This window comes from Pleurodeles waltl, chromosome 7 (genome assembly GCF_031143425.1).
Source record: "Pleurodeles waltl isolate 20211129_DDA chromosome 7, aPleWal1.hap1.20221129, whole genome shotgun sequence".
Classification (NCBI taxonomy): Eukaryota; Metazoa; Chordata; class Amphibia; order Caudata; family Salamandridae; genus Pleurodeles; species Pleurodeles waltl.
The window spans coordinates 1362844027-1362858737 of NC_090446.1; the positions used below are offsets into that span (position 1 = coordinate 1362844027).

At 44.9% G+C, this 14711-nt stretch overlaps 1 protein-coding gene across 1 annotated transcript in view; it reads left to right on the forward strand.

The window, feature by feature from the left end:
• The window catches only part of DKKL1 (dickkopf like acrosomal protein 1), a 768700-nt gene that overhangs the window by 341574 nt on the left and 412415 nt on the right, over positions 1-14711 (forward strand). Inside the window, exon 3 of the mRNA XM_069200815.1 lies at positions 12779-12871. Within this exon, the coding sequence (XP_069056916.1) occupies positions 12779-12871 (93 nt within the window). The remainder of the gene's footprint in view (positions 1-12778; positions 12872-14711) is intronic.

Below are 14711 nucleotides of genomic sequence, written 5' to 3' on the forward strand. Positions count from 1 at the left end.
CGCTCTTCACTAGACGCAGCCGATACTGCAGCAAGAACAGTCAACACTGCTGTCACCATAAGGAGACACGCTTGGCTACGCACTTCAGGCTTCAAACCTGAAATCCAGCAGGCTGTCCTTAATATGCCCTTCAACGAGAAACAACTTTTTGGCTCTGAAGTGGATACAGCCATTGAAAAACTTAAAAAGGACACAGACACGGCCAAGGCCATGGGCGCACTCTACTCCCCGCAGAGCAGAGGCTCTTTCAGAAAAACTCCATTTAGAGGGGGGTTTCGTGGCCAACCCACAGACACCACCAGCCAACAAACAAGAACCACACCATATCAGGGTTCCTTCCAAAGGGGAGGTTTCAGGGGATATCGGGGGGGTCAATTCCCAAGGAGTAGGGGAAGATTCCAGACTCCAAAAACACCTCCACCTAAACAGTGACTTTCAAGTCACGCAACCCCTTCACTCAACACCAGTGGGGGGAAGACTAAGCCAATTCTACCAATCTTGGCAACAGATTACAACAGACAATTGGGTATTAGCAATAATCCAACATGGCTATTGCATAGAATTCCACAACTTCCCACCAAACATCCCCCCCAAAACACGCAAAATGTCACCACAACATTTAGAACTTTTAGGACTAGAAGTTCAAGCACTACTGCAAAAGGATGCAATAGAGTTAGTACCAGTACAACAAAAAAACACAGGAGTTTACTCCCTGTACTTTCTAATTCCAAAAAAAGACAAAACATTAAGACCAATATTAGATCTCAGGACACTAAATACCTACATCATATCGGACCATTTTCACATGGTCACACTACAAGACATCATTCCACTGCTCAAACAGCAAGATTACATGACCACATTAGACCTAAAGGATGCGTACTTTCATATACCAATACACCCTTCTCACAGAAAGTACCTACGGTTCGTATTCAAAGGAATACATTACCAATTCAAGGTGTTGCCATTCGGAATAACAACTGCACCAAGAGTGTTCACAAAATGTCTAGCAGTAGTGGCAGCACACATCAGGAGACAACAGATACATGTGTTCCCTTACCTAGACGATTGGCTAATCAAGACCAACACAGTAAAAAAATGCGCAAACGACACCACATTTGTCATACAAACCCTTCACAAACTGGGGTTTTCCATCAACTATACAAAATCACACCTAGAACCGTGTCAAACACAACAATATCTAGGAGCAACCATCAACACATCAAAAGGAATTGCCACTCCAAGTCCACAAAGAGTGCAGGCATTCCACAAGGTAATAAGTGCTATGTTTCCAAACCAAAAGATACAAGCAAAATTTGTGCTAAAACTTCTAGGCATGATGTCATCATGCATAGCCATTGTCCCAAACGCAAGACTACACATGCGACCCTTACAACAGTGTCTAGCATCACAATGGTCACAGGCACAGGGTCAACTTCAAAATCTGGTGTTGGTAGACCGCCAAACATACCTCTCGCTTCTATGGTGGAACAGCAAAAATTTAAACAAAGGGCGGACATTTCAGGACCCAGTGCCTCAATACGTTATAACAACAGATGCTTCCATGACAGGGTGGGGAGCACACCTCAATCACCACAGCATTCAAGGACAATGGGATATACACGAAACAAAATTTCATATCAATTACCTAGAACTGTTAGCAGTATTTCTAGCGTTAAAAGCCTTCCAACCCATAATAACACACAAATACATTCTTGTCAAAACAGACAACATGACAACAATGTATTATTTAAACAAACAAGGAGGAACACACTCAACACAATTGTGCCTCCTAACACAAAAAATTTGGCAGTGGGCGATTCACAACAACATTCGCCTAATAGCACAATTTATTCCAGGAATACAAAACCAACTAGCAGACAACCTTTCGCGAGACCACCAACAAGTCCACGAATGGGAAATTCACCCCCAAGTTCTGAACAAGTACTTTCAAATTTGGGGAACACCCCAGATAGATTTGTTCGCAACAAAAGAAAACTCAAAATGCCAAAACTTCGCATCCAGGTACCCACACCGCGAATCACAAGGCAATGCTCTATGGATGAGTTGGTCAGGGATATTTGCGTACGCTTTTCCCCCTCTCCCTCTCCTTCCATATCTAGTAAACAAGTTGAGTCAAAACCAACTCAAACTCATACTGATAGCACCCACATGGGCAAGACAACCTTGGTATACAACTCTACTAGACCTTTCACTAGTACCGCATGTCAAACTACCCAACAGGCCATATCTGTTAACACAACACAAACAACAGATCAGGCATCCAAACCCAGCATCATTGAATCTGGCAATTTGGCTCCTGAAATCCTAGAATTCGGACACTTAGACCTCACACAAGAATGCATGGAGGTCATAAAACAAGCTAGAAAACCTTCCACTAGACACTGCTATGCATCTAAGTGGAAAAGATTTGTTTACTACTGCCATGCCAATCAAATACAACCATTACATGCCTCTACTAAAGACATAGTAGGATACTTACTACATTTGCAAAAAGCAAATCTCGCTTTTTCATCTATAAAAATACACCTCGCAGCAATATCTGCTTACCTACAAACTACTCATTCATCGTCTCTATTTAGAATACCAGTTATTAAAGCATTCATGGAAGGGCTAAAAAGAATTATACCACCAAGAACACCACCAGTTCCTTCATGGAATCTTAACATCGTCTTAACAAGACTCATGGGTCCACCTTTCGAACCCATGCATTCCTGTGAAATGCAATATCTAACCTGGAAGGTCGCATTTCTCATTGCAATCACATCCCTCAGAAGAGTAAGTGAAATACAGGCATTTACCATACAAGAACCATTTATTCAAATACACAACAATAAAATAGTTCTAAGAACAAATCCAAAATTTCTGCCAAAAGTAATCTCACCATTCCATTTAAATCAAACAGTAGAATTGCCAGTGTTCTTCCCACAACCAAATTCTGTGGCTGAAAGGGCACTACATACATTAGACATCAAAAGAGCACTAATGTATTACATTGACAGAACAAAGCTAATCAGGAAAACAAAACAACTGTTCATAGCTTTTCAAAAACCACACATAGGAAATCCAATCTCTAAACAAGGCATTGCTAGATGGATAGTCAGATGCATTCAAACATGCTATCTTAAAGCCAAAAGAGAATTGCCTATTACACCAAAGGCACACTCAACCAGAAAGAAAGGTGCTACAATGGCCTTTCTAGGAAACATTCCTATGAGCGAAATATGTAAGGCTGCAACCTGGTCTACGCCTCATACGTTTACTAAACACTACTGTGTAGACGTACTAAATGCACAACAAGCTACAGTGGGCCAAGCTGTACTAATAACATTATTCCAAACTACTTCAACTCCTACAGGCTAAACCACCGCTTTTAGGGGAGGTAACTGCTTTATAGTCTATGCCAAACATGTGTATCTGCAGCAACATATGCCATCGAACTGAAAATGTCACTTACCCAGTGTACATCTGTTCGTGGCATTAGTCGCTGCAGATTCACATGTACCCTCCCACCTCCCCGGGAAGCCTGTAGCCGTTTAGAAGTAGATCATAAATCTTAAACATCTGAACATTTGTAAATAATTATTAGAAACTCTTAACGTACATACATATTCACTCCATTGCATGGGCACTATTTATACCAAACAACTCCATCCTCACCCTCTGCGGGGAAAACAATCTAAGATGGAGTCGACGCCCATGCGCAATGGAGCCGAGGAGGGAGGAGTCCTTCGGTCCCGTGACCAAAAAGACTTCTTCGAAGAAAAACAACTTGTAATACTCCGAGCCCAACACCAGGCAGCGGACTGTGCCAAACATGTGAATCTGCAGCGACTAATGCCACGAACAGATGTACACTGGGTAAGTGACATTTTCAATCGTGCTGCACATGGATATTGACATGTTATCTGGGCACGCAGATCATCTTGGCTCAGACTAACCGGACCTAAGCTACAGTCTCAACATTGGATTTTAATTTTACCATTTTCAGGCAATACTCTTTTTGGCTCGCATAGAGATAAGGAGATGTCCAGAATGAAAACTGAGATGTACACTTTGAAAGATGTTTGTTTAGAGAAGCGAAAGGAGTATTTTAGGAGATAAAGGCCCTATGATAGAAGACTTTTCTCTCAGAGGGTTCCATCCTAACACTGGCCTCACCAACAACACCAGCAAAAGTCAAGGCAAAATTATCATCCTCGAAAACCATCAACAGGAAGAGGGACTCAACAGCAGCCTTCATCCACAGGAAACCCTCCTGCTAAGCGATGAGCCATCACTTCCCCTTCTCTGTTGCCTGTTCCAGGGGTGTGTGGAGGATGTGGGGGTTGTATTACAAAACATCTGGAAGAACGGCACTTAGTAATAACAGACAAATGGGTCTTGAATATTGTTCAGAATGGATATACTCTTCGATTCAGGTTCCCTCCTTCTTGAGTTCCACCAATCAATACATTGGTGTATCAGAAAGAGCTCCTGCAGAAAGAAGTCAACACTGTGTTGCAGTAGCATGCCGTGGAGGAGGTTCATCATCACCAGAGAGAACTGGAGATTTATTCCCGATACTTTTTGGTGTGAAAGAAAGGACTAAAACAAGAATTCACAGCCATTCTAGATCTGTGAGTACTAAACAAGTACATAAAGAAAGAAAAATTCTGAATGTTGGCATTATACCACATTTATCCAAAACTGCATCAAGGAAATTGGATGTGTTCAATGAATCTCCAAGATGATTACTTTAACTTTCCCGTATGAATAAAGCATTTAAAGTTTCTTCGATTCAAAGTAGGATCTCATCAATACAAGGTTCTACCTTTCATTCTAACATCAGCTCCACACACGTTCAGAAAAAGTATGGCCATCATCGCAGCTTATCTAAGGAAACAGAAGATCTTTGTTTATCGTTACCTGACAATTGGCTAATAAAGGGTATGTCACCAGGGAGTTAAAGAAACATGACCAATTCTATCTGAAGACGCTAACCAGTCTGGGTGTGCAAGCCAACCTCAGAAAGTCTACAACCTGCGCGTTCCAAAAACTATAGTAACTGGATGAAATACTGAATACCCAAAAGATTATTATCAATCAGTCTAAATTGTCACTATCTCTTACAGGCTTGCTGTCCATCAGCAAGACAGATTGCATTGCATGCCTTCTAGGCTTGATGGCTTCTTGCATCTTGCTAGTACCTCAGGCAAGACTGCACATGAGACCCTTGCAGCACTGTCTAGAAGATCAGTGGAATAAGGTCTTGTACTGATAGGAAGTCAAACTGACTATCAAAGGCTGCAATTCAATCTCTCTCATGGTGGACTCAACTGAAGAACCTCTTTGGAGGTGTATCATTCCACCAGGAACTGCCTACTCAAACAATGATCACATATGCTTCTCACCAGGGAAGGGGTGCTCATATGAGACACTTGCAAACCCAAGGAATTTGGATGGATGAGGAAAATATTTATCATATCAGGTCTGCTAGAATTGGGAGCTGTTCATCTGTCCATCAAATATTTTCTTCCATCAATAACAACGAACTCCCTTCTTGTTCAGACATTCAACACAACAACAATGCATTACCTGAACAAGCAAGGAGGGACTCACTCTTGCCTCCTATCCCGCAAAGCTCAAGTCATATGGAAATGATTAATAGTCAGAAACCTAACGATGACAGCTATTCATCTTCCAGGGGTTCAAAATATACATGCAGATTCTCTCAATCGGGTTTTTCAGAAAAATCATGACTGGATCCTAAACAATAAAGTCTTACAGACATTTACCAAGATTGTGTATATCCACAAATCGATTTGCTTGCAGATGCAAGCAACAAGAAAAGCCAAGACAATGTATTAAGATCCTCGTCCTCGGCTCCACACCCTCCGCCTAGAACAATTCCTGGTGGCCCTCTGCCCTCGGAAACGCCCCCACCCCCACCGACCACGCCCACAACCTCGGCGTCATCTTTGAGTCATCGCTCTCAATGGACCGACAGGTGAGCACCATCTCATCGAGTTGCTTCCACACCCTGCGCATGCTTCGAAAAATCTACAAGTGGATCCCCACCGAAGCCAGAAGGACAGTCACCCAAGCCCTCGTCAGCAGCCGCCTCGACTACGGCTATACACTCTATGCCGGAACCACCGCCAAGACCCAAACACATCCATAATGCCTACACCCGTCTCATCAAGAACGCCCCACGACACAGCTACACCTCCGCCCTTCTGAGAGACCTACACTGGCTGCCTATCAACAAGAGAATCACCTTGAAGCTCCTGACAAACGCCTACAAGGCCCTACACGACGCCGGACCAGCCTACCTCAACCACAGACTCTCCTTCTACACTCCCGCCAGACAACTCCGCTCCGCCGACCAGGCCCTTGCCAACGCCCCCGCATCCAGAAAACCACAGGCAGAGGAAGATCCTTCTCCCACATCACTGCCAGGACCTGGAACACCCTCCCCATCCACCTCAGGCAGTCCCCCACCCTGTCACAGTTCAGGAAGGACCTCAAGACCTGGATCTTTGACTGATCCTCAGCACCCCCATCCAATTAAGTCACCGCTCCCTCCTTGGGAACTTAACATTGTTGTAGGAAGTTGGCTCTGTATATGCTATCTCAAAGTGAGAGATAGTGTGCACAGAGTCTAAGGGTTCCCCTTAGAGGTAAGATAGTGGCAAAATTAGATAATTCTAATGCGCTATTTTGTGGTAGTGTGGTGGGGCAGTAGGCTTATCAGAGGGTAGTGTTAAGCATTTGTTGTACACACACAGGCAATAAATGAGGAACACACACTCAAAGACTTAACTCCAGGCCAATAGTTTTTATATAGAAAAATATATTTTCTTAATTTATTTTAGAACCACAAGATTCAAGATTTGAAGTAAATACATAAAATGCAAGGTACTCCATACAGGTAAGTTCGGAACTTTGAATTAGAGCTGTAACATACACAGTTTTAGTTAAATTGCAATAAGCTATTTTAAAAGTGGACACAGTGCACAAATTAACAGTTTCTGGGGGGAGGTAAGTAATGGTTAGTTTTTCAGGTAAGTAAGGCACTTACAAGTTCAAGTTCCTGGGCGTAGGCAGCCCACCGTTGGGGGTTCAAGGCAACCCCAAAGTCACCGATCCAGCAACTCAGGGCCGGTCAGGTGCAGAGGTCAAAGGAGAGCCCAAAACACATAGGCACCTATGAAGACCTGGGGTGCTCCTGTTCCAGTCTGCCAACAGGTAAGTACCTGCGTCTTCGGAGGGCAGACCAGGGGGGTTTTGTAGAGCACTGAGGGGGACACAAGTAGGCACACAAAACACACCCTCAGAGGCACGGGGCGGCCGGGTGCAGTGGGCAAAGTAGGCATCTGGTTTTGTATAGGAATCAATGGAGGGACTGGGAGTCACTCTAGCGGTGCAGGCAGGGCACAGGGGGGCTTCTCGGGCCAGCCACCAACTGGGCTAGGTAGAGGGTTGCCTGAGGGTCACTCCTGCACTGGGGTTTGGTTCCTTCTGGTCCTGGGGGCTGCGGATGCAGTGCTTGCTCCTGGCGTCTGGTTCCTTGTTACAGGCAGTCACGGTCAGGGGGAGCCTCTGGATTCTTTCTGCATGCATCGTTGTGGGGGTTCAGAGGGGTCGTCCCGGGCTACTCACGAGGTCGCAGTCGCCTGGGAGTCCTCCCTGTAGTGTTGGTTCTATGGAGCTTGAGCCGGGGGTGTCAGGTGCAGAGTGTGAAGTCTCACGCTTCCGGTGGGAAGTGTGAGTTCTTTGAAAGTTGTTTGAAAGTTGCAGAAAGGTTGCTGTAGGTGAACAGAGGTAGCAAGTCCCTGTTGGATGTGTCGCTGTGCAGTTTTCTTTGAGTCTGGAGACAGGCCGGTAGGGCTGGGGCTAAAGCAGTTGTCATCTCTGTCGTCTCTGCAGGGCTTTGAGGTCAGCAGTCCTTCTTCTTGTTTCAGGTTCAGGAATCTGATTTCCTGGGTTCTGGGTCACCCCTAAATACTAGATTTAGGGGTGTGTTTAGGTCAGGAGTGCAGTAGCCAACGGCTACTGTCCTGGAGGGTGGCTACACCCTCTTTGTGCCTTCTCCCTGAGGGGAGTGGGGCACATCCCTAATCCTATTGGGGGAATCCTCCAAACTTAAGATGGAGGATTTCTAAAGGCAGGGGTCACGTCAGCTCCGAAAACCTTAGGGGCTGTCCTGACTGGTTGATGACTCCTCCTTGTTTTTCTAATGATCTCCTCCAGCCTTGCCACCAAAATGTGGGGCAGTGGCCGGAGGGGCGGGCATCTCCACTAGCTGGGATGCCCTGGGGTGCTGTAAAAAAAGGCTTGACCCTTTGAGTCTCACCGCCAGGTGTTACTGTTCCTGCAGGGGGAGGTGAGAAGCACTTCCGCCCAGTACAGGCTTTGTTTCTGTCCTCCGAGAGCACAAATGCTCTCACCCCAGGAGGGCAGAAACTTGTCTCAGTGGCAGGCTGGCACTGACCAGTCAGTCCTGCACTGATGGATTGGGTAAATTACAGGGGGCATCTTCTAAGATGCCCTCTGTGTGCATTTTGTAATAAATCCAACACTGGCATCAGTGTGGGTTTATTATTCTGAGCAGTTTGATATCAGATTTCCCAGTATTCAGTGTAGCCACTATGGAAATGTGGAGTTCATTTTTGACAAAATCCCAGACCATATACTTAATATGGCCACACTGTACTTACAATGTCTAAGAATAGACTTAGACACTGTAGGGGCATATTGCTCATGCAGCTAAGCCCTCACCTGTGGTATAGTGCACCCTGCCTTAGGGATGTCAGGCCTGCTAAAGGGGTGACTTACCTATGCCACAGGCAGTATTTTGTATGCATGGCATCCTGAGGGGGATGCCATGTCGACTTTGCCTTTTTGTCCCCACCAACACACACAATCTGCAATGGCAGTGTGCATGTGTTAGGTGAGGGGTCCCTAATGGTGGCACAACACATGCTGCAGCCCTTAGCTACCTTCCCTGGTCACAGGGCCTTTGGTACCACTGGTACCTTTTACAAGGGACTTATCTGTGTGCCAGGGATGTGCCAATTGTGGAAACAATGGTACATTTTAAAGTGAAAGAACACTGGTGCTGGGGCCTGGTTAGCAGGTTCCCAGCACACTTCTCAGTCAAGTCAGCAGCAATATCAGGCAAAAAGTGGGGGGTAACTGCAACAGGGAGCCATTTCCTACAATTGTTCTCTCCAGATTAATGAGACCCCCATTTGAACCTAGTCATAAAGCCTTTTTATAGCATCTGACATGGAAATCGGCTTTTGTAGTGGCCATCACTTCAGCATGCAGAGTTAGTGAAATTCAAGCATTATGCTCTGTAGAACCATAATTCGTTTTTATAGTAATAGAGTGGTGATGAGAACTCATTCCAGCTTCCTTTCCTAAGTGTAGTCCGGTGGCTGAGAAACCCGGGCCTTCCAACATGGCTGCAGATGCGAGACTGGTCAGGTAGCACTCCACGGCTCCAGTGGATGCCTGGAATGTCACATGGGCAATAGAAGGAATGGTCGTATCAGGAGGTGCAACTAGACCTAAAAGAGACACCATTTTTTCCCTGGTGGTTGTAAGGAGCAAGAGGAGCAGAAGGATGGAGGCAACGGACCAGGAGCAACGGGAAGAAGTAAGGCGAGATAGTGAGCATAGGGAAAGCTGTGAGAGATGGGGGAGAACCTGCTTCATGCAAGGAAATGGAGAGGAGTGACAAGAATTCTGTGGGCAAGTGCATCTGTCCGAGGAAGTAGGTGGACTCTGAAGCACCAAATGTTGAGACCTAAGAGGGTCACTGCCACAGGCAAGTTCCATGGGCTGGTACAAGCAATATATGAAGGTGGTGGGGGAGACTCCCAGAATCCAGGTCACAATACAGTGAAATGCACCAGAGTATAACACAGGGGTGCTGACTTCCACATAGGGTTGAGGGTGACAGTTTGTCTGCACTACAGCAAGCTCAAGTGGTGACACTAAGGGGAAAAGGAGTATAGCAATGCCTGATTCTCTACATTAATGCAAACCCTATACTTTGTTTTGAGGCACGCTATATGCCTCCTCCCTGGAAGGACAAGACTGGGGGACCGAGAGGGAACACCCAGGACTACCTGAGATTGTTGGAAGGAAGACGGTGAACAAGACAAAGTTATGGGACTTTATTTGGGACTGGGGAAACAGGGCAAAGGACTGACTACAATGAAGTCCATTACGTTTTCTAGGTTGTTTGTCACGGATAGGGCAGGGACCACACTAAGGTACCTTCAGACATCCATGTTAATCAAACTATCTCACTAACGTTCTTTCTTAATCCATCTACTCCAGCTGAAAGGTCTTTACACTTTCTTGATGTTAAAAGATTTCTGAAGTTCTACTAGATAAAACCAAAGAAATAAGGAAACCATATCACCTCTTTATTATTTATGGATCAGTGAGGGCATGCTTGGCATCTTCCAAATAGACTATCCTTAAGTGGCTGGTGTTCTGTATACTTCTTTCATGCCAACTAGCTAGAAAACCCTTACCTAGTAGATCTAAAGCACATTCTACAAGGGGTAAGGCTGCAACTGCAGCTCTTCTCAGAAATGTCCTGAGTTTAGAAATATGCAAAGCTGCTATATGGTGATTTGTACATGCCTTTACTAGACATTATTGTCTAGATTCAAACTCTAAACCAGATGCTTAAGTAGGACAGGCTTCTTTGAGGAAACGTTTGGGTGCTTGTTGGATCCATTTTATATCTGATGACCTTGCTATTCTATTCAGTGCTTATGACTTTTGATGAGGATGCCCAGGAACAGAAGGAAAAGTTTGTTACTTGTAATTCTAGTTTCTCATCCAGGCCAATCCTCATCAAAGTTATAGGCAACCTTCCCATACAGAAGTTATTACAGCTCCCAACAAGTACTTCATCCAGGATTCCTAATATTCATAAAAATGACCTGACCTAACTGCTACTTGTGAGGCATGATGAGATACAGGGGGTACTGTGAGGTTCTTAAAGACACAGGGGGTCATTCTGACCCTGGCGGTCGGTGACCGCCAGGGTCAGCGACCACGGGAGCACCGCCAACAGGCTGGCGGTGCCCCGTCGAGCATTCTGACCGCGGCGGTTCAGCCGCGGTCAGAAACGGAAAGTCGGCGGTCTCCCGCCGACTTTCCGCTGCTCGGGAGAATCCTCCATGGCTGCGGAGTGCGCTCCGCAGCCATGGGGATTCTGACACCCCCTACCGCCATCCTGTTCCTGGCGGGTCTCCCGCCAGGAACAGGATGGCGGTAGGGGGTGCCGCGGGGCCCCTGGGGGCCCCTGCAGTGCCCATGCCAATGGCATGGGCACTGCAGGGGCCCCCGTAAGAGGGGCCCACAAAGTATTTCAGTGTCTGCAAAGCAGACACTGAAATACGCGACGGGTGCAACAGCACCCGTCGCACCTTCCCACTACGCCGGCTCCATTCGGAGCCGGCGTCCTCGTGGGAAGGTAGATTTGCCCTGGGCTGGCGGGCGGCCTTTTGGCGGCCACCTGCCAGCCCAGGGCAAATCTCAAAATACCCTCCGCGGTCTTGCGACCGCGGAGCGGTATTTTGTCGGGGGTAGACTGGCGGGCGGCCTCCACCGCCCGCCAGTCTCGGAATCACCCCCACAGTGTCAGTTTTCCATAGTTTTAATAAAAGTTTGTGAAAGATTTTCTATGGTCTGGCCATTTTAGCCTCTCTTTAGGCTGTGCATATATATATATGTGTGTGTGTGTGTGTGTAAAGTACTTCACAGAAAGTTTATTATATACATATAAAACATTTTTAAGAGTGCTTTGGGATCCCCGCATGTGGGTGGGAATAGTCAGTGGTTATGACTTTGATGAGAATTCCCCTAGAATAAAACTAAGATTACAGTTAGCAACGTTTCCTTCTATATGACCTGCCTAACTTCCTCTGGCCAAACAGATATTCTCTCAGTTACCTCATGCCCCACCCTTGATAAACAGAATACCTGCATGAAAAGAAGGAGGCGGGGGAATGCACTGTGAGGGCTGCTGTATCACGGTCTCCTCCAAAGCAGTGGACAGCATTAGAGAAGTGCAAATTGGAAAATGAGTGCTTCAGTAACTACCGTGCTATTCCACATAGATTTTTTTTGTGTGTCAAATACTGCTAATAATTAGGAGTGGAACATTTTCCTGAGGGTTTTTAAGCCTATTTTATGAAAAGGAAGACTGCCATCTCTGCTCTTTTACCTGGTGGGTTGATGCCTTTAATTTCTCAGGCAGCTACTTAGGTATCTTTGCATTTGGTCACCTAGCATTAGTACTTGGATGAGCAGTGCAGGACACAGTCCCCATTTTGTGTTGCTATTCAATGGTATCCTCAACCCACCTCCTTACAGAGCTACTAGGAGAGAGGTTTAGACAAAAAACCTGCGGAAAGACATATTCAAAGTTGATTAGAAAAGTAATCATTTTCCTGCCTCATTGAATGATGTGTAGAACAGAAAGTGGGCATGGATGCTTAATTAGTTAATTGAGTAATAGTATGTTCCTATAGCAAAGCCCTGACACAAATAAAAACATATACTTTGTGTATAATTTATATAATAGCTAATTATTTGAAAAATATATTAGCAATTCTAAAATAGTGTTTAAAATGTATATATAATTAGATTAAATGTGTATGAAAAACAGCTCACCCACCAACATTTTTGCAGGACCCAACCTGTTGGACTAATATTTTTACTTTTATTCCTCTGTCGACAGGTGACCGACAACAAAACCGGAGATATGATGTTTTCACAAAAGACAGTGGCCTCCATTAAACAAAGCTACCACAGTAATGCTGAGTTGGGAAAGGTAAGACCTGAAGAAAGTTATTATATCTTCCACCAGGCTTCAATTTTAAGTTCCTAAGGAACAGACAGGTTGTTTTCACTGCTTAATTTGAGCCAGTGGTTTCCAGTGGTCAGTACCGGCACTTAACTGTCAGTACCGGCTCTAGTTAAAGTCCACCACATGGTGGTGCTGCATTATCTAATTTTGAGATGAGCACAACAACAGGATTTAATGAGTCAATATACATTAAAAAAGAATACTATCTGCCACTCACACCATTATTATAGCTTTGGATTACCTAGAATAGTCTGAACTGTCACAGTTGTAGGAGTGTGATGGTAAACAGCTGTGTTGATACTGCCATTGGCAGTACTAGCAAAGACAGTGGGTGGTGCAGGCTACAGGTTACAAATCAAGCACTGGTTCTTTTATTGAAAATAGTAGGAATATTGCAATCTGAACTCTCAGTCAACCAAGTCTTTCTTAATTAATAGTGGACAAGGGACAAAAAAGGTAGTATAGAGAAAAAGACATGGCGGCCCACAAGCAACTTTTCCCATGAAGTGCATTACACCAGCTGCTCTAACTCTAGGACTCATTCATAGCTTAATCCTAATACTTGAATTTGGACATCCTAGCCATGAGGTAGACATACAATTACCAGAGCTCTCAGAAAACTTAGAGGTTTTGAATTTTGCTGTCTTTTTCAATCACCTGTGACTTCTAAGCCTGTCATAAACCTCACTCATGTTTTTGAAGGTAGGGTTCGTTATAACTTTCTGTTTGTGGGAGGCTTGAACAGCTGTGAGTGGACTTTTGGACCACTCACAGTTGAGACACCTTTGAAAACTAAGAAATAAATTTTTCTGATCAAGAAAATTTTGCAGATGACCCATATGTGCAGCATACTTACTGCCTTCATTACAGACACATGTTTCACAGTTTGAGCCTAGACTTGGAGGGATGAAAAGTCTTCAGCGCCTTGAGACCCTTACTGATGAGTAGTTGCGGTCTATAAATCCTGATTTGATTTGAAGGGTGGCATTTGAGTTTTGGCCTCAAAAATGCCCCATGGGGTAAAAAGTCAGTTCTAGCTTTTAAAGTTTTGAAGAAGATGAATTTGGAGTTGATCAGAAGTCTTGGCAAGAAGGCAAGATCTTCTTTAGGGGAGGCTCAGGTGGGCTGAGCTTTAAAACCTGCTACTCCTGCTCCTACGAGAAAGCTATTGGTTTGCCACCAGGAAATCAACTTCATATGATTGAAAGTTTAAGATTCCTCTGTGGGCGGGTCCATGAAAGAACCATTGAAGATAATAGTGTCAACAACTCAATTGAGCAGTAAACCTTCATCAACAAATAAGACTGTCCGGTATTGAATCTTTCATAGATTCACATATTTGAATCTTCCCCGTCGTTATAGTGGGAGTCCCACTGTAATAAGAAGAAGCAGCGCCAAACATAAGCATTGAAAGCCATAGAGGAGCTAAGTACACTGTTAGCCAATTCACATTGTTTGAGAAGAACCAAATTTCAGCCAATGAGAACACAGATGCTGAAGCTCTCTTCCCCTGTAGGTCCACCATGCCTCAGATTTCTAATCGCATGCCATGTGTGAGGGAGTCTCCTTGAGTGCTCCTCAGTTGAAACCCTTTAGTCTACTTTTGACCCTTTCCTTCTCTCAGAAGTGAAATATTGGACCCTTCAAGCAACTAAGAGGTACACATGTTGTTTTAGTTTTCCTGAGTAACACCATGTCAGACGGATCAAATAAGAGACATTTCAGGCCTTGCAAATATTGTGGGAAAACAAGATTGTTCTCTGTGAACCCCCAGAAAGTTTGCCTTTATTGCTTACATCCTCAG